The sequence below is a fragment of the Protopterus annectens genome, chromosome 13.part0, assembly GCF_019279795.1.
Source record: "Protopterus annectens isolate FY-2018-M chromosome 13.part0, PAN1.0, whole genome shotgun sequence".
Classification (NCBI taxonomy): Eukaryota; Metazoa; Chordata; order Ceratodontiformes; family Protopteridae; genus Protopterus; species Protopterus annectens.
The window spans coordinates 482,044,909-482,064,908 of NC_056747.1; the positions used below are offsets into that span (position 1 = coordinate 482,044,909).

Genomic DNA, 20,000 nt, shown 5'->3' on the forward strand with positions numbered 1-20,000 from the left:
CACACTTACCTGACCCGCTCCCTAACCCTAACTTACTTAACCCACCCCTATCCCCACAGACCGTCAATATCCACACTTACCTTACTCGCATCCTAACGTCCGTCACTACCACATACTTACACAGCCTTTTCCCATGTCAGCATCCTCGGCGTTGGTGCTTTCATCCGTCGAGTCGGTCTTCTGAACTGTCGATCTTCTGGGGCTCGCGATTTCCATGTCGATGTTCTGGCGTGTCGACTAACTGAGGTAGAACCATATATATATATATATATATATATATATATATATATATATATATATATATATATATATATATGGGTCCCCTTCAAAACATCTAAAATCCAGAACATCAAATTTCATAACATCTAACAGTACAAATCACATATAAATAACATCCCCTACATATATAATGACATATAATGACACCAAACTACCAAACACACTTTTTGCTACGTTTCTGCATGGGGGCTTGATGCAGTGGACTTAGGAAATTTACTTTTTCGCACTGTAGTGCTTTTTTGTAATTGGTATATGCAATTTATGGGGGGGCCCCAAATGGGGGGGGGTGTAGGGGGCCTGCCCCTCTGCAGAAACATAGTAAAAAGTGTGTTTGGTAGTTTGGTTCATTATATGTGGAGGGTATGTTAATTTCTTGTGATTTGTTGTGTTAGATGTTATGAAATTTGATGTTCTGGTCTCAGTGTTATGAAATTAGATGTTATTTGTTTTAGTTGTTTCAAAGTAGACCCCTGTATATATGGTTCTACTTTGCTTTACGAAATCTCACATCACCAAAACCCAAATTGTGAAGACCACAAAACCGAAAGTGCAGTACAACGAAACATCACTCTACCAAAGTACTCCTCATCGAAAGGCATAAATAAAGAAATGTAACCTTCATACACATTTTGAAGGGGGGCAAGACCCCGTGCACCCTCCCCCAACCCCATCATATTATATATACCAATTCCAAGATTGCACTGTAGTGGGGAAAAGGGTAAATTTCCTTATCCTCACTGTACCACGATCTACATCAAGAAGCTCTGAGTGGTGTACAACATCCATACCAGGTAATACATTAAACAATATTTATTTATTGTATTTGTTGATTAGGAAAGTCCACTAGACCTGGAGGAGTCCATTTTCAGTGGAGGCCTGGGGAGAAAAGCTTTACTTTATTACATACAATTAACAAAATAAAACATTGTAGATACATGAATAAAACAGATGCAGTATTATGTACAATTAGTTAGATCAATTGTTGATATATAAAAATGTACACATAATAGAAATAATAAGACAACTGGCAGAGATGACATTCCAATAATGCATAGAAAAGACATCATTTCTTTTAAGTAACAGCATAAATGGAATCAGAAGTATGAAAGTCAGAGTAGAAGAAGAAAGTCACTTAGCAGTATATGTGAGTAGAGAAAGACAATAGTATCTACATGTGAGTGAGTAGGATTCAAAGTAGAGGGGTGTAGATTGCAATAAAAGAAAAACACTTCACCTGTTGTTGTATAAGATTCCGGAAGTGGTGGTGATCGTTGTCCGCTGACGTCTGCTTCAGTAAAGATATGTTTCACTGTACTGCACTTTCGGTTTTGTGAGCTCTGTGATTTGGGTTTCAGTAATGTGAAATTTCCATAAAGCAAAGGAGACCCATATATTCGTGTTTGAATGTGTGTGTGCATATATATATATATATATATATATATATAAATATATATATATATATATATATATATATATATATATATATATATATATATATATATAAATAAATATACACATGTATATACACATGCACATAAGTATATACTATCAATTATTGCAAGTAGGGACTCCCAAGCTTTGAGTATTGCCTCCTGTCCTGGAAGACTTTTTGGATGCATTTGCTTCCACTTCGCCTATTCCAGATTCACAGCCACCTGCTCCTAAGAAACAAAACAGGTTCAACAAGGTGCCCATGGACATGAAATTCCTGTAAAAAAAAAATCCAGTAGCAGACCCCCTCAATTTTTGTCTATCTATGGATAGACCTACCATGTGCATCCCTGCATCCAGTGTACTGCCACCTGGCAGGGACAGCAGGGCCATGGACAGGTATAGCAAAAAAGTCTATACCTCTGCTACCCTGGGATTTAAAGCTGTTATCCTTCAGACACAGAATACTAAATATTTATTATCCATTTTAGGAAACCTGAAGTCCCTGGCTAATTTGAGGATTCTGAACATAAATTCAACCTTGTTTTTATGCTCAGTAATGTCCCCAAAGTAACCAGACTTTTCATTAAATGCAGTTTTGATGTTGAAGAGGCTTTCTCTAGAGCTGCAGCCACTAATTCAACCATGTATAGGTTTGCTTGGCTTTGCCTTCTGTCCTTAAAAGAGTATATTAATGCCAAACATCTGAACTCTTCTCTTTATAGGGACCTCATTTTTGATCCTTCTGCTGCTGGACATTTTAAAACAGTGCAGGAAAAAGGAAAAGTCATGTAAGATGTGAAACAGATTTTTCTTACCTAAATCCCTAGATACCAAAGGAACTGTCTTTCAAAATCCAATACCTTTGATTATAGAGAACATAATCCTCTTCAAATGGTGAGTAAAGTAAGAATAGATTTCAAGAGAAACTTCAGCAGGATTCCAAGCCAGGGAAAACCTTATTTCCTGACAAATTTGCGTCTGTCTATCTTCTGCCTACTCCCACTTTGGTCCACACATTCATCTTTCTGAAATGCTCAATCTATCCCTCCCAGCCTGAGATTGCATTACTTAAGACAAGTGGATCTTATCCATCACACAAAACAGCTGCAAAATGGCTTGGAAAGAGCTCCCAGCTCCAAGAGGTATCCCGTACTCCTTCAAATCAATCTTACTTTATTCCTTCTTGGTTTAGTAACTGCTCTTCCAGTAAATAATGAAACAATTTTCTCCTTAGACCCAGGGAAAATGTTTTGTCTCAAGACTATTACTTGTCCATAGGAAAAACAGAGCACAGATGCCCAATCCTAGATTTGATTTATCTCAATACTTTTCTGGACGCTATGTCTTTCAAGATGTTCTCTCTCCATACCCTGCTCCCTCTTATTCTTCCTCAGGTTTTTCTGGTCACCTTAGATTTGAAGGCTTTGAACCTGTACATCCCTATTCACCCTTCCTGCTGGATAATTCTCAGGTTTTGATGCTCTTCATCACACACTCAGTTCTCAGCTTTACTTTTCGGCATGTCTACTGCTCCCAATTTCTTCACAAAGTGCCTTGCTCTAGCTGTCACCTTCTGCAGAACCCAGAGGATACAGATTTTTCCCCAAGCTAGATGACCTCTATGGAAGCCCTGATGTTACATCTCGATTCACTGTCTCTTCTGGAAAGACTGGGATTCCCTCTCAACATGAGAAAGTTTTCCCTGATAAACCCCACGGACTTAGTCATCTTAGGTTGCAGACAGATTACTCAGGCAATGTCATCCTTCCTCCTTCATGAGAAAGATTTCTCCCTCACAACTTACTTCCAGTCCTTGCTTCCCCTGTCTGTGACCTCAACAAGAAAGATTCTAAGAAACATTAGGGTATATGTCAGCCATAATTCCATATTGCTTCATAACAGATTGCACATGAGAAAGATGAATTGGGACTTGAAGTCCCTTTGGTATGAACATTATCACCCCATCCCCAAACTTCCAAATCCCTCTCTTGCTGGTTTTAAAACAGAAGCTGCGTTTGTGCATATCCCATGTAAAACTCAATGCAGATATTCTTTTCCTAGCAGCCACTTCCACTCAGGATCTACACACAGACTCCTCTGTCCTAGCCTTTGAGATATGGACTGATTTAGCTACATTTCAGTGATAGTGGTCACCCAGATGTCCCAATGTGAAGAAAATGAAAGCTGTCATTCCAACCCTCAAGCTGTCTCACTTGTGGGGCCCAGACTTCATCAAGATGTTCACAGACAACACTTTGGTCATGTGGTACATCAACAAACAAGGAGACATCAAGTCTGGCTAGCTATGGTGGCATACGACATAGCCATATAAAGAAACCTGTCCCTGCTGGCAGTTTACATACCTTCAGAGTGCAATGTTCTTGCAGACAACCTCAGCAGATCAAGATAAGACCCACATGAAAAGATGTTGCACAAATATATCTTCATGCACAAATGGGCAATATTTCAGAGAGATCTGATTGCCTTCAACCAGAATAGACAACTTAGACTGTTCTGCATTGGGACCCATTGTCACCAGGCTTGGAGGACTGATGTCATGTACTTCAGCTATGGGACAAAGTTTCTCTTCACCTTCCCCATTCTCTCTGATCAGAAAGGTTCTTCTAAAATATAGCAGGACTTACCCAAAATCATGATAGTGACTCCATTTTTTCCCAGGGGGCATTGGCTCCCTCTTCTAATCTATCTGGCTGGAAGCAATCACTTCAAGTTACCCCAAAAGTGGACTTAAAGGCTATCGGATTCATCCTAACCTTCTGGCTGTCAGTCTGACTCTCTGGGTGATAGAATCTTAATTCCACTCAAATGCCATATTTCAGCGGACTTGTTGCATGTACACCAGGATGTGATGATGCCTACTACTAGAAAATCCTACATCCTCCAGATTTTCCATATGGTATCACAAGAAGAATGATGACCCCTATTTATTGAGTATCCATGTGCAAGCTGCTCAAAAGTGGTCCGGCCTACTCCTTCAACAAAACCCACCTATCTGAAATCTCTTCTTGCCTGCCTTTAAATCCACATTTGCTCTCCAGAGTTGAGTTCAGGCAATTTATTGAAAGGTATCCTTCACAACCACTTTCCAAGGAAGGCTTTTCCTCCTCTCTGAGATCTGAACTTTGTTCTGAAAAAAATTACATTAACTCTATTTGAACCTGCAGCTTCACTAAAATTCATCACCTGGAAAATGGTTCTACTGGTTATACTTACTTCTGCTAGAAGAGTTTCTGAGCTGCAAGCTCTTATGGCAATCCCTTTTTTCTTTACATTGCATAAATATGGGGTCTCCTTTTCTATCACCAACCTTTTTCCTTAATCCACAGAAAAGAGATGAGAGATGTGCATAAGCAGATTAGATTTTTATCTGGAAAAAAATAAACCATTCAGAAAGGTTGATTACCTTTGTTTTCTTCCAAGACAGTAGGATTGGAAGCCCGATCTTCAATAAGATTTCTAAGTCCATCTCCTTCTGTTATACTTTCCATGGTAAGACTCCACTATCCAAAGTGAAGGTCCATTCCACCAGAGCAGTCTCATCCTCTACTACCGTCTTCAAAGGCATTGACTACAGATCCATACTGGAGGCCCCCACTTGGATCTCAGTATACATTCTCAACAAGCATTAGAGATTAGATGCATTTTCCATATCTAGGACCTCTTTCTCTAGATCTGTCCTCTTAGACTGCTATAGAAGCATGAGGTATGCTTTTTACTATCATTATTAGCATTCTTTTCAGTGGTGGATTGACTGGGGAAGCTAAGGGCTTCCAGAACATGTTTTGTGTATTTTTTCCTGGCAAATAAGGTACTGAAGCCACTAAATAGTACAGCCATTTGAGGTTCAAATGTCATATCCTCCATAAAATGCAATATAAATCCTATTTTAGCAACCATCCAGAGCAGATTCTTTAGTTAAGTGGTAGAGAGGGCACTTGGGGGTTACAGTGGGCTGTTGCCTTTTATGGTTCTGACAGTAGTGAGATGAAATATTATTTTTTTCTATTGTTTATGCATTTATTAGAGTTTCATGCAGTATAGTGAATGAACTTCGTCAGAACCCATGGATTCTGATAGTCAATTCAATATATTTGATGAAAGTGCTAAACGTGTTTTTAAATTACGTTTTTACCAATTATTTGTGTATCTATACATAAGGTTTGATCATTCCTTGATTCTTCGTGGCACATTATTTCTTTTCTGAAAAAAAAATTCTTAGTCAAGATTTTTGTTAAGGCCATGACTGGATTAGAACATTGGAAAAAAGCTCTTTAATAAACATCAGGGCATCTAGAATCCCATGGCCTCTGGAGGACTTGGTTTGATTAATTTATTTAAGTGTAATTTCAGCCAGTCTTGCTTTTCAGCTTAAGACATGTTTTGAAAACACAAAAAGAAAGTCATCCAGGTGGTGTGGTTTCCTGACTGTGTGTCCCTAACTACCATGATGAGCTGTGTTTTTTTTTTTTTTTTTTTTACAGAGGAAGCAGTCCATGACAGATCTAAAATAAAAAAAGAACTGGTCCCTCACCAAGGAGAGATTCAGAAGCACTGATCGAATCTATCCCTTAGTCTTATCCTAACCCACTGACACACACACACACACACACACACACACACACACACACACACACACACACACACACACACGCACACACGCACAAACGCACACACACACACACACTCTCTTACCATTCACTCAAAGACACACACACCGAAATACTACAAACAAGATTAGCTATGCACAACACTAAATCTATTCAATAATGTAGCCCTTAGAATAGCCATAACCTAGAAACACTCACAAATGCACTTAACTTGCACCCTCCTCACAAAACAACCACTCACTCAGAATATTAAATTGATCCCCTACCCTAGCCCCTTCTTATAACTGTAACCTGCAAACACACACACTCCCTAATGTTGAAACCTTCAGTATTACAATCAAAAACACAACATTTGCCTTCCACAACCAGTGTTTCACTTTTTAAAACTGCACACTTTCGACCAAATATCTGCTCAACTAAATTTCCACACACACTAAATTCTGTTGACCAAATGGCTAGTTGACAGAGTGGCTGTGATCCATTCTCTGTGGGGTATCCCTTGTCCTCATGGCCTAGACTATGGTTGAGGAGGTTCCGAGTTTACATGAGACACAACTCACTTACCTGGTTAACAAATTGTGAAAAAAATTCAAAATGTTGATTATGTCAGAAGAAAGCAGGAGTGATTGTTAAATATTTGGGTTTGATGGGTAGTTTGTAATAAGTATTTTTCTTAATCAGATTTTAAAACTGGTGAGGATGGTGAAGTTCAAATTCTCCATGAGGCCTTAAATGCATTGCATTCAAAAGATGTCACACAAGGAAGTTCAGAAAGCAGAGTTGATTGTGGGTAGCTTATCTTTCATAGTTAGGAGTACTATACCCTAGCAAGGCTTTCATGTTTTGCAAGCTTGCATATCAGACAGATCAATTATTTACTTTGATGCATTTTAGGAAGAAAGAGAGGTGACAGATGTCCTCCATTTTTATTAACATGGGGAGCTTGAATTTTTTGTATGTACCTGTTAGGAGCACATCATGACATTGAAAGTAATTTCAGTGAATGCTAAAAAAAGCGAGTGCTGTTTGCCAAAATTGCTTTCACCAACGGTGGAGTTTGCTTTTTCCTCCACTGTTGTGCAATCTGTAAATTGGTTGACAAAATTCCAGGTTCAGGTGGTGTTCACTACGTGGGATGGGGATGTGAAGGGCGTCTTGATCCTTGCAAAAACAAAATTGCTGAGTTGTTTGCTGAAGTTAGTTTTCCCAATCGATGAAATTACCTTCAATGACTCAGTATGAATCCTTCCTGGCTAACTATAACTGTTAATTACAAAAACTGAGATAGTAATAACTGCACATAGAATTTTCACATTATAGAGTGTCTCTACTATAATGGTGTTTCAAAATTTGTGGTTACTATTCCTCCATAATATGTCCATTGAAGTTGCAGTAGTTGCCAAAAGTGATTGCATCAACATGATAAATATAAATAGGGATCCAGTGTCAATCACTGTTAGAGACGATTCCACTAAAAAAATGTTTAAAATTTGATGTTAGAGAGTAGAAGACTAGAAAAATAGAACAGAGCTTTACAAGACTGTACAAAAATTATCTTTAGTGGTAAAACAAATGCAATGCTGTCTAAGAGTTTGCATTTACAGTGCTGATTTCTTGTGTCATTACTGTATTACCTGTATGTTTGTCAAAAAATGTTGAGAGCATACTTGTGTGCGAGCAATATCTGGTTCAGTGTCAGGGTGCAGTCATCCACATTGGTCCTTTTGTCTTTGAACCCAGAAGGTTAAGAAGCCGGCTCCAGTAGCATGCATTTGAGGAAAGCAAGGGACACATGAACATCTGGAACAGTGATAAGCTCTATATAAACTGTGTTTATATTTTATAAACATCACAAAGATAATGCTATGTAGGGAATGTCTATAGCTGAAAAATTTCCTACACACACTGACAGTTTTGCTCATTTGAAAAAAGAATTATGAGGTTGCAGTGATTGCAAAGATTACTAGAGAAGTTTTTGTAATGTGATGCTTGTTTACTGTGTCAACTGAACTTGCTTAATATATTTATCAGAAGTGTAGGAATAAGCATTCATTAGATTCATGAACATGGCCGTAAGGAAATAAACTTGTTACTTAATTCACTAGACATAGAAATTGTATAGTAGCACTGAACATTGCATTAATATTCGTAGTTTTTATTGTGTGAGACCAAAACTCATTATTACAGTCAAAGTTAGCATTCTGATGTTCCAGAAAGTTAAATACTATAAGAGTTAGTACCTTCAATTTTCAAGAAACAGCAGGAAGTAACACTGCTATGTGTAAAGAGAAAATGTCCATAGCATTGCTGCATGTACTAGCAAAAGTAGAAATAGAAGAGGGCTACCACTCACCAAGTAAAAGATCAACAGGTACAGGATTGCCTTTGCATGTGTGTCGCTTGCCTTTTTTAATTTCTCCAAATCTTTTGGGTTTCTAATACCATTACAGGAATGGACCCCATTTCTAAGTCAAAGTACGATTAAAGTTCATTAAATTAGTATTGTTTCAATCTTTGATGTCAGCCGGAAGTGCTCTTAGCAGCACCCGCAATGTTCCCAGTATTGACTCCTCCTACAATTCATATGGGGTTGCATGTATTGGTAACATATCTGCATATGATTGTCTATTATTTTTTATAATTTCCTGTTTCTCCTACTACTGTTGGAACTCTGAGTATCTTTCTTCCACATTGCTCTCATTTCTGCTTGCAAATCCTGATATTTTATGACTTTGTGTGCCTCTGTGCATAAGACACTGTAGTCACTGGGTGTGGAGATTCCACTGATGAATGTTACTTTTGTCTCCTTTTCATGGACTACTATATCTGGTTTTCTAGCATCTGTCTTTTGAACTGTTGGTAATGGGTGATTCTATGTGATGTAGACTTCATCATTTTATGTGATACATTGTGGTTCGTGTTTCCAGTGTTTTTCAGCCACTTCAGTGCTATAATGTTTGCTCTATCCCCAGTGCAACAGTCTTGCCAGATTATTATGCATTTCAGTATACAGTTCTTCTGGCATTAATATGTCGCAACCAGCAATGAGGTGTGTGACTGTTTCCAATTCTGTTTTATAAAACCTGTATTTGTTTGTTTCTCCCACATGTTCAATGGACTTTGTAAACTAATGTATATAGCCCACTATCGTGGACTGCCAATATTAACCTTTCATTGCTTGGTTTGAATTTGACTCTCCTTAACTATTCATGCATTTGATCCTGATCAATATGAGGTTCTTCAAAAAATTTTCTATACTTGTAACTACATTTATGCTTTTTCCACATTTCTTGCCTTCTCATCTGGTCCTTTGCCTTATATACTTTCTTTTGTTTTTTGGCACATTCAGTTGCTGCCTGATTTTTATCTACGTCTGGTTTGATTCCATTCCTGCTTGACCACAATATGCTTCTGCTAAGTTAAGCAGAGAAGTCATCTTAGATTTATTCTCCTCATGTTTCAAAACTTTCACTACATTTGGTCTTGTGAGGTTAGGAGATGTGTGTGCATTCCCATGATTGCAGATCTATACATGTAATCAGTTTCAAGGAGGCCCATCCCTCCTTCCAAACAGGGAATATATGATCCTGGTATGCACTGATTTGTATTCATCATTTGGCAAGTATGAAGCATCCTTGTTTTCCTGTCTTATTTATCCAACACATTTTGCCACCAGTCAATCACTCCAAAACTGTAAGTTAGGACAGGAAGAGCAAATTAGTTTATAGTTTAAATTTTGTTTCTTATGTCAACGCTTTTCTCAGGATTAATTTAAGTCTTCTAAAGTGTTCCTTACTAAGTTTTATTTGCATTTGTTCATGTTTTATTGTTCGTCAATTCCCAAATATTTATATACTCCCGCTTGCACAAGTCCTTTTATATCACATTCTTGTCCCAAACTGATGTTTTTTGGTGCTGCAGCTTTCCTGCTTTAAAGGTTGCTTTTGCACATTTATTAGACCAAATAAAATTTCTTATATCATCTAAAAAAGTTTCGACTACTTGCAGTTTTGCTTTCAGTTCCCCATCTGATGTGCCAGTTTTAAGTCATTGACAAAGAGAAGAGGAGATGTCTTAACATTTTGTTATTTTCTAGGAGCCAAATTATAGCCATGGTTTAAGCTGTTAAGTAGACAGCTTAATGGGTTAAGGACAAGACACAATAGCAGCGGTGACAGAGTCACCCTGGAATATTTCCCTTTGAATTTTTATCCCTGGGATAATAATTTGTCCGTTATCATGGTTTAATTGCAAAGTGGTCTGCCACTGTTTCATGGTTGCTGTAATGTAATCAATCAGTGTAGGCTGTATCTTATAAATTTTTAAGCATTCTTTTATCCATGAATATGGAATACTATCAAATGCTTTTTTGTAGTCAATCCATGCCATGTTTAGATTCTTCCCCTTTTTGCAGTTCTCCACTATGACATTATTTAACAACAAGTGATCCTTTGTTCCATATGACTTTTTTATTGCCTTTTGTTCTATTGCCATAATTGAGTTTTCTTCTAAATGAGTGTAAACTCTATCAGCATCAATTCCAGTGTATAGTTTATATGTCATCGGAAGGCAAGTTATTGGTCTGTAATTTTTAGGGTAACTTGCCGGTTCGCTGTTAAGTAGGAGAATTGTTTTTCCTGCTGTTAGCCAGGTTGGTGTCTTTTTGGGGTGTGCATATAAATAGTTCTTACTCATGGCTAAATCTTCATGTAAAGGTGTTAATACTTTTAACCAGAAGTTAGATACTGCATCTGGGCCTAGGTTTTTCCAACTAGAGGGTTTTCTTAACTTTGTTTCAATCTGTCTGGCGGTTACTTCATCCCATTTCATATCCTGTACCTTTAAACTTCTTATTGTTTCTTTTACTTCTTCTATCCATTTAGCATCTTTGTTATGTTCTGCAGGATCTTCATAAATACTTCTCCAAAATATATATCTATTTCTTCTTCTTCTTCTTTTTTTTTTTGAGGGGGGTGGTCTTTCAATTACTTTTACCTTGTTTCCCAGTTCTCTATAAAACTTTTTGGGTAGTTAATAAATTGATTATTTTCTGCTTTTCTTTTATATTTATCTGCATATCTTCTAAGTTTTTCTGCCTGTGCTGAGATTTTTAGTTTATTTGAATGATAGACCCTGATCTTTTCTAATACTGCACATTGCTTTTATCATGCCAATCTTTCTAAGTATTTTTGTTGATCTGTTCCTTCTTCGATACTTTTCTAACAGTGACATTTCCTGTCTTAATTGCTATATAGTTTTCTCTAGTTTTCTATTGTTGCTTGCCCTGTATGGCCTACAGACTGGAACTGGAGGAATGTCAGGACATCCTGTATCTGTAGATACCAAGATATGTGTAGTGCTTACCAGGATAGATACAGGGATCTTCCATAGACAACAAGTGACACATTGGGTATGTCCCTGGTATCAGCCTGTAGAATACTTAGGAAGTTCCTTGATATATTGCTGTATCGTTTGGAAGAGACATCCACTTTCCCAATACATCGGGGAGAGCACCATCACTGGGCATGCCTTCTATAACACTGTCTGCTTCCCTGAAGAGCACTTAGGAGAGCATGTGCAGTGGCACCAACTGGATGTATGCCTGTGTTCCTCTATGTATAATTCAGCATGCTTACTTTACATGTTAATGCTTTGAGAGCTGAAATAATGAATTGAAGCAGCTGCATTCCTATCCACATTTTTCAAGCCATCTGCTGGTGGCTTGAGACCATTCTTTTGCTATTTTTACATAACATGATGGTAATGAATTTATGTGACCACAGGAGTTTAACAAATTGTGACATTACAGCCAGTCCTCTCCCCTCTGTGGTGTGCAGTTATGATGAATGTTGTTCTCTAATGTTTAGTCAGGGGCAGACATTGTCCTGTTTTGTCATTTGCTGATTATACAGCATTTTTTTGCTTTTTGTTTTTTATCAGAATGCTTGCTCTGTCTCTAATAATCAGTTTTGGTCTTACAAAATGCAACTAAACTAATGCAATATTCAGTGTTACTATATTTATTGTGTCTAGTGAATTAAGTAAGTGAAGTGACTAAAAGTCATCAGTGGTGTAACTAAACATTTACAGAGATCAGTAGGATATTGCTAGAGCTAGGAAGGATGGGTTGATAGTTTAATGAATCAGTCTATATAAAAAGAACATAAGGTACATATTAGGAAAAATATGATAGAACTTAGAAAACAATCAGACGAGAAGAAATCCTGCAGTAGTAGATGAAATAGAGGTTAAAGAATATCTTACCACTTCAGATTAATTTCAGTCGTAAAGAAAAGGAATAGCTGGCACAAGGATTTTCATTACTAATCGAGTATGAAATGTAAAGCTACATGAGAGGGCTCTTCTGCCCTGTTATCCATCTCAAACCTTCTTTTAGAATTTAGACATAAGCTTCTGACTTCATTTTGGTGATATCCTGGTGGATACCAAAAGGCCTGGAATAGCTGCAGAAAAACAGACCAAGTACAGCAAATGTACCTGACAAAATTTCCTTTCTTTGCACTTGTATCCAAGTGATGTAAACCTTATATCCAAACACCAGCAACTTTGTATTGCTTGAAGTAAAAAGTATTTATTAAATGATATCCTGGTGGATATCTACCTTGTACATCAAACCTTCTTCACAGTACCTCAGATATTCCCCTGGCAGAGCACCCCTCAGTTGTTTTAATTCACAGCATCTCAGATATACCCCACATCAGGGCAATCCTCAGTCATCTTCATAGCATCTCAGGTATGCCTCCATCGGGGCACCCCTCAGTCATCTTTATGGCATCTGTGATATGCCTCACATCTGGGCACTTATCAGTCATCTTCATAGCATCTCAGATATGTCCCATATCAGTGCACCCCCACATTAATCTTGCTTTATAACATCACAAACACCTTCCCTCTTGATGGCACATATAGAAAGCAGCAGATTGGAAATACCAGCTTTATCTCACTGAAATTCCCACTTTACTATCATTGTTGGGAGCGCCGAGTGCAGCATGGATAGGCACTGTCCAAGAAATGCCAAGTATATAACACTCATAAATCTTCTGTAAAGAATACCTGTCTGTAATGCATAGATCTGCCTACAAAATTCAGGATGCTTTTCTTCTACTGCTTGTTAAATGCATAAGCTACATATTAGCTTTACAGAAATATAGATTTACAAATCTGATTTCATCCAGGAATGTTGATGCCTGTGTCTGTTTAATCTTGATATATAGTTCCAGAATAGATCGAATTAGCTTATATAAAGTGAGACAAAAATGAAAGTGCAATTCAATGTTTTAATATGACTAAATGCAGACTTTTGATCCTTTGTTGTTTGTTTGGTGCCTTCTATAAAACAATTTGAAATGGCAACCTTATCTGGACACATAGCTCCTGACAACACAACTCTAAGAATCACAATCAGAGTATATAGTAGTGAGATTACATTTCTGTGTTGGCTTGTTTAAATAAAGGGACCCACCAGGATGAGCTGGTAACTTTAGCTGGGGATACACAAGTCTGGTATGCCTTGCTCTGTATGTGTTATAACTACACCTCATACAAAGGCAAGTGGTTTGGAAATTGAATTGATGAATGCATGGCAGGATAGATGGATTAATAAATGTTCATTGTTCAATGTTTAAAGAACAGTCTTCACCTCAGCAGAGAGCATTAATGGTCTCTTTACAAAAAGGTAAAGACTGGTATACATTTCCACACACCACGTATCAATTTTGCTTTTGAAAGCTTCTGTACTATCACCCATTCTAATTCTGAAGTTTCCTTCCTGCTATAAATTGGAAATCCAGTTTTGTAACCTTATTGCCCAACTATACCAATTACTTATTGTATCTAAATCACAATGTGTAATGTCAATCCTCATTATACTACACAGTTGTATTTTTTTAAATATTTAAAACCTGTAGATATGATCGCTCTATTATTTGCCTGTAGTATACAATAAATAAAGTCACCTTTAGCAGTCTTACTTCATGTGAAACACTTTACAGCCCTTTTATTTTCCTTGTGACTTCCGAACATTTTCTTGCCTAGAAATATCAGTTCTAGAAAATACAAAAGTAATATGATCCATATTCAATAATACGTCTTATAATTATTTTGCCATGTTTTATATATACATATCTTCATGGATTCTTCATGTGATTAGGCATTGTTTTGTCTAGTATAAAACAGGTTAAAGAAAAACTAACATCTTTCATGAGAATTTGAACGGAATGGTTTGTGGTGACAATGTGAAGGATAGTTGAAAAGCAACATATCACAGGATGTATTCATTCTTTTTTTTCTGTTACAAGAAGTACTACATGTAGTGATGGAAGCTGGTACATGAATACCTGTATTTATCAACTTTTAAACAATTTCTTACTGGCACTGATGTTTGCACTCTACCCCAATTCCTGGCCATGATACAAGCAACATGTTCATCCACTCTTTTTGGCAAAACATGCTTCTGAATGTTTACTTATGATCCTCTGTATGATTGCCAATAACATAGATTCATTCTGTGTCTGAAAAGGCACCACAGGAAGCAGTATGTTGGCTCTGTTAGCTGGCTAATCAGACATCTGCTTTTTCCATGAATTACAGCCCCAGTACAGCTACCAGTTCCACATATAACTTATCGTACCTGCAAAGGAAGGCATTGAATGATCTTAGGAATGAGGAGTCAATAATTATTAGACCGGCAGACAAGGGGGGACCGATAGTGGTTATGGATACGGACAAGTATGTATGCAATATGAATTTAATGCTTAGTAATACTGACTTTTATAACATTATTAGTCTTAATGAAGTAGGAATTAAAGTTTTCCAAGTCTATGATACACTTGAGGATTTGTATCAGAATCAGCTTTTACCTGATACATTGTTAAGGTATTTAAAAGTTAGTAATCCACGCATACCAGAAATAAAAGGACTGCCTAAGGTTCATAAGTCCTTGATTGATCCTCCACTGCAACCTATTGTCACAGGACAGGGATGGCTGACTGAACCCTTCTCCATTTTATTGGAATTTTACCTTAGGCCTTTGGTTGATTCCAATATGTATACATTAAGGGATAGCAAACAATTCTTAATTGACCTTTATGAATACATGGCCACTTTGGATGATAAGGAGTTTTACATACTTGTGACACTAGATGTGGTAAGTCTATTTACAGTTATTCCCAATACTGAAGGTGTGCTGAGGCTACAACGCTATATAAAGAGGAATTCTGATTTTGACAAAGAATTTATAGACATTATTGCCCTGTTTATGTAGATTGTCCTGGAAAATAATGTTTTTGTCTTTGATGACAAAATTTTTGTGCAAAAGGATGGCGTAGCTATGGGCACATCCTGTGCCAATAGCTACGCCAATTTGGTTATGGCTGACTGGGAAGTGGAATCACTGTTTCCTATGGCTGGTTTCAGTGAGAATGTAGGCTATTATAGAAGATTTGTAGATGACCTCTTCCTAATATGGAAAGGTAGTGAGGCATCTCTGATCCGGTTTGTGGAAGAGCTTAATGGCCTTACAGATTTTTTTAAGTTCACAGTGAATTATTCTAAGTCAAGTATATAATTCTTGGATGTTAGTATTACTAGACTTGCTAATGGCCTGTTAAATACTTCCATACATAGAAAGCCATGTTTTAGGAACACTCTATTACATCGGCGGAGCATGCATCCAAGATATGTTTTTGAAAACATAATGAAAGGGCAGTCTGAGGGCTTCGCGTTTAAACCCTAATACTACAGATTGTTCTTTGGAGGTGTCTGCCCTTAAAAGTAGGCTTTTGGAAAGACAGTACGCCACTAGGGATGTGGAGAGGAATATAGAGTTAGTTAACTCTCTAAGAGAAGGCTCGGCTAAACCCTATTTTTCTGATTGGAAGGGTGTTAAACCTGTTGATTATATTGGTAAAATAGAACCCCTTAGGATCCCTATGTATTTTACTAGGGATGTTAGTATCATTAGAGGGGTAGTGAGGAAACATTGGGACGTCTTGAAGTTGGATGAAGAGTTATCCGGTGTGGTGGGGCAGGATCCGAGTTTTACATATAAGAACAAACAAAATATTAAGAATAAACTCTGTGACAGATCGGTTCGTAGGACATTGAATATAAGGAATGGTAGTTTTAACACTCAGCCCTGTGGTAAATGCAATCAATGCAAGTATGTGGATTTAGATTTGACCTTTACACACCCGATTACTGGGATAGTTTATGAATTTAGGACCAACACATTCTGTACAACTACGAATGTGGTGTACTTAGCCTGGTGCGTCTCATGCACATCTTTCTATCTAGGCAAGACGTGCAGACAGCTTAGGGAGCGCATCAGGGAACATGTTTATAGCATTAGAATTGGGTCCGAACATAATGCACTTGCAAAACATGTTAAAAGTATGGGTGCTGAACATTATTTTGTTTTTAGTGTCATGCAACATGTCCTATCAGATATTAGAGGTGGGGATGTAGATGCTCGCTTACAAGAGACTGAGCTCAGATGGATAGTCAGGCTGAGAGCAGATAAGAAGCCTGGACTAAATGACAAAACACAAGTGAAACCACTTCTAAAAAAGAGAAGACTTTTTAGACACTAAATTTTTGGTTTTATTTATTATATGTTTATTTATATTTATTATATATATATATATATATATATATATATATATATATATATATATATATATATTATATATTTGTATATTTAGGGTATTGTATATTTTAAATGTTTTAGCGTGGTTTGTGACTCTTTGTATGTATAGGTTATAATGAATGCATACCATTTTAAATGAATCAATGATGCAGTATTTAGCATATCTAATTAATTAACTTTGCACCTATCAGCTTTGTTTTTTACATATTTAAATGATGTTTTTAAATGGCAGCTTTGTAGTTTGAGAAAGCCTTTTTGGTGAAAGCCCTAACTTTTGCTAGCTGAATAAATAACTTTTTATACCCTACTGGAATTGGAATTCGTAATTGAAGTGACAGAGACTGTGGATTTTTCGGCTGTTGTCTCTACCTGCATGTGGACATTTTGTATTTTTTTAAATATTTAAAACCTGTAGATATGATCGCTCTATTATTTGCCTGTAGTATACAATAAATAAATTCACCCTTAGCAGTCTTACTTCATGTGAAACACTTTACAGCCCTTTTATTTTCCTTGTGACTTCCGAACATTTTCTTGCCTAGAAATATCAGTTCTAGAAAATACAAAAGTAATATGATCCATATTCAATAATACGTCTTATAATTATTTTGCCATGTTTTATATATACATATCTTCATGGATTCTTCATGTGATTAGGCATTGTTTTGTCTAGTATAAAACAGGTTAAAGAAAAACTAACATCTTTCATGAGAATTTGAACGGAATGGTTTGTGGTGACAATGTGAAGGATAGTTGAAAAGCAACATATCACAGGATGTATTCATTCTTTTTTTTCTGTTACAAGAAGTACTACATGTAGTGATGGAAGCTGGTACATGAATACCTGTATTCAACTTTTAAACAATTTCTTACTGGCACTGATGTTTGCACTCTACCCCAATTCCTGGCCATGATACAAGCAACATGTTCATCCACTCTTTTTGGCAAAACATGCTTTTGAATGTTTACTTATGATGATCCTCTGTATGATTGCCAATAACATAGATTCATTCTGTGTCTGAAAAGGCACCACAGGAAGCAGTATGTTGGCTCTGTTAGCTGGCTAATCAGACATCTGCTTTTTCCATGAATTACAGCCCCAGTACAGCTACCAGTTCCACATACTGACTGATGGGTTTCAGGAATATCCCCACTTTTGTATTTCAGAATGTCCGGTGCTTCCACTTACCACTGAAGTAGTCTTGATCCTGAAAATACATCATCTGTGTTGTGCATTGCTCTTACATTCAAATGAATCTTCACACTTTTAAGGTTTTAGCCTGAAACTTGTAATGCATCTTTAATTTGCATCTGCAATTTCTGCTCACTTTATTAGTCTTGTTGCATGGAATGATGTTTGATACAAGATGCTTTCTTTAACTGGTGTATATGCAGAATGAAAGGAACAGAAATGGCAGATGATGTGCTGTATATACTGGAAATCAGTAATAGTAAAATAAATCAATACTGCTAAACTGCACTGATATTTACATTTCATTTCTTTTTCAGTACTCAGCAAGGTGTTGCCCACAAGTTCAGAGCCCTCTCTGGTGACAAATAATCCATCCATCTACCTACCAGTCAGATATCATTTATGGAATACTCAACTAGCCTTTTTCCTAAAGGATGCTAGTCACAGCCCAGAACATAACAGCAGTAACCCCCATCTACATTCCCAACATTTTGTTGTATTTCAGACTAAGGAGCAACCTATTGTTAATGCTTCTTTTGGACCTTTTACTGCTGAGGCAACCCTTCCTAAGGAACTTCTTCAACCCTCAAGCACCTTGGACATACCCGACCGGCTCACTGTCAACTGGAAAGTCAGGGCATTTATTATACATCAAAGGATTTCCTCTCTCCAGCCCTTGGTTCAGGTACTGTTCTACATAGCTGGCCGAGACTGGGATGACTTTGGTGTTCTGGATGAGCTGCCTTGCATTCGACTCCATGCTTTTAGAGATATTCGAGAGATAAAAAGTGCATGCCGGCTTAGGGGAAGCTTGGCCATGTGTCTTATTCAGGTAGAACTTCCACTCGGCTGGTTCAGTTCACCAGCAGCTCCACTGGGAAGGAGAAAAATACTAGACAACTTAGACGTGATGACTGAGAACTTTCAGGTTGAACTCTACTACACTTTGCAGCCACCATCTCCAAATGGTGAATGTGTAGAAGACTTTTCAGCACGCAGAGGTGGAGCGTCTGTCAGAGGGGAAGGTCCAACTCAGCATCCTCTGTTGCGTATAGGCAGTGTAACACTGTATCATCCATCACCAACACAGCTTATGCAGGAACATAGACTTGATCGCAGTTTGTTCATTCGTTTGCAAGACAAACCTCTGAAGCCTGGGGAGATATTAACTGTCTTTCTGTATCTGCTGCCAAACTCATCAGTTGATGCATTCACTCTCAGGTATGTATGTATGTGTTTTTAATTAAATTCCTGAAATATGCAACCCATGTTGAGCTAACATTTTTGTACTACTCTTGTGGCTAAAATTATTTCATTTATTTTTAGGCTTTTGAGTTTGAAGTACAAGAGTCATCGAAACTGCCATTAATAGACGCTATATACATTTGAGAACGTAAAATCCTCTATTTGCATGCCATTAGCTATTGTTGTGTACACCACTGGAGTGCCTGTCGTATATAAATGCTCAAGCTAACAGTAAAGTAGTTTTCTTTCAAACAGACCGAAAAGTGTACCATAGAACATTTGGACTTTTAGATCCTCAATTTTTCCTGGGGACCATTCACTCTGTCTGTATAACAATTGTTTTGTCTCAGCATCCCCTATCAGAAATCATTTACTTTATCTTAGATCCCAGCCACAGCTAGTGTACAGTGTTATATTGATATTGGTATTGTATGAACAGCCACGTATTCTGTGGTTGTCCCTAATTATAGAGGACATGTACTGCACTTGTGTGCCAAAATCCTGCAGCAGCATTTGCAATCAGTCATTGGAGTTGTTAAATTCTTCTCTTCTCTGC

At 37.4% G+C, this 20,000-nt stretch overlaps 1 protein-coding gene across 1 annotated transcript in view; it reads left to right on the forward strand.

Annotated features, from left to right (window-relative positions):
* TMEM132E (transmembrane protein 132E) overlaps positions 1 to 20,000 on the forward strand; it is a 1,376,533-nt gene that overhangs the window by 3,088 nt on the left and 1,353,445 nt on the right. The window contains exon 2 of the mRNA XM_044054846.1: positions 18,517 to 19,420. Within this exon, the coding sequence (XP_043910781.1) occupies positions 18,517 to 19,420 (904 nt within the window). The remainder of the gene's footprint in view (positions 1 to 18,516; positions 19,421 to 20,000) is intronic.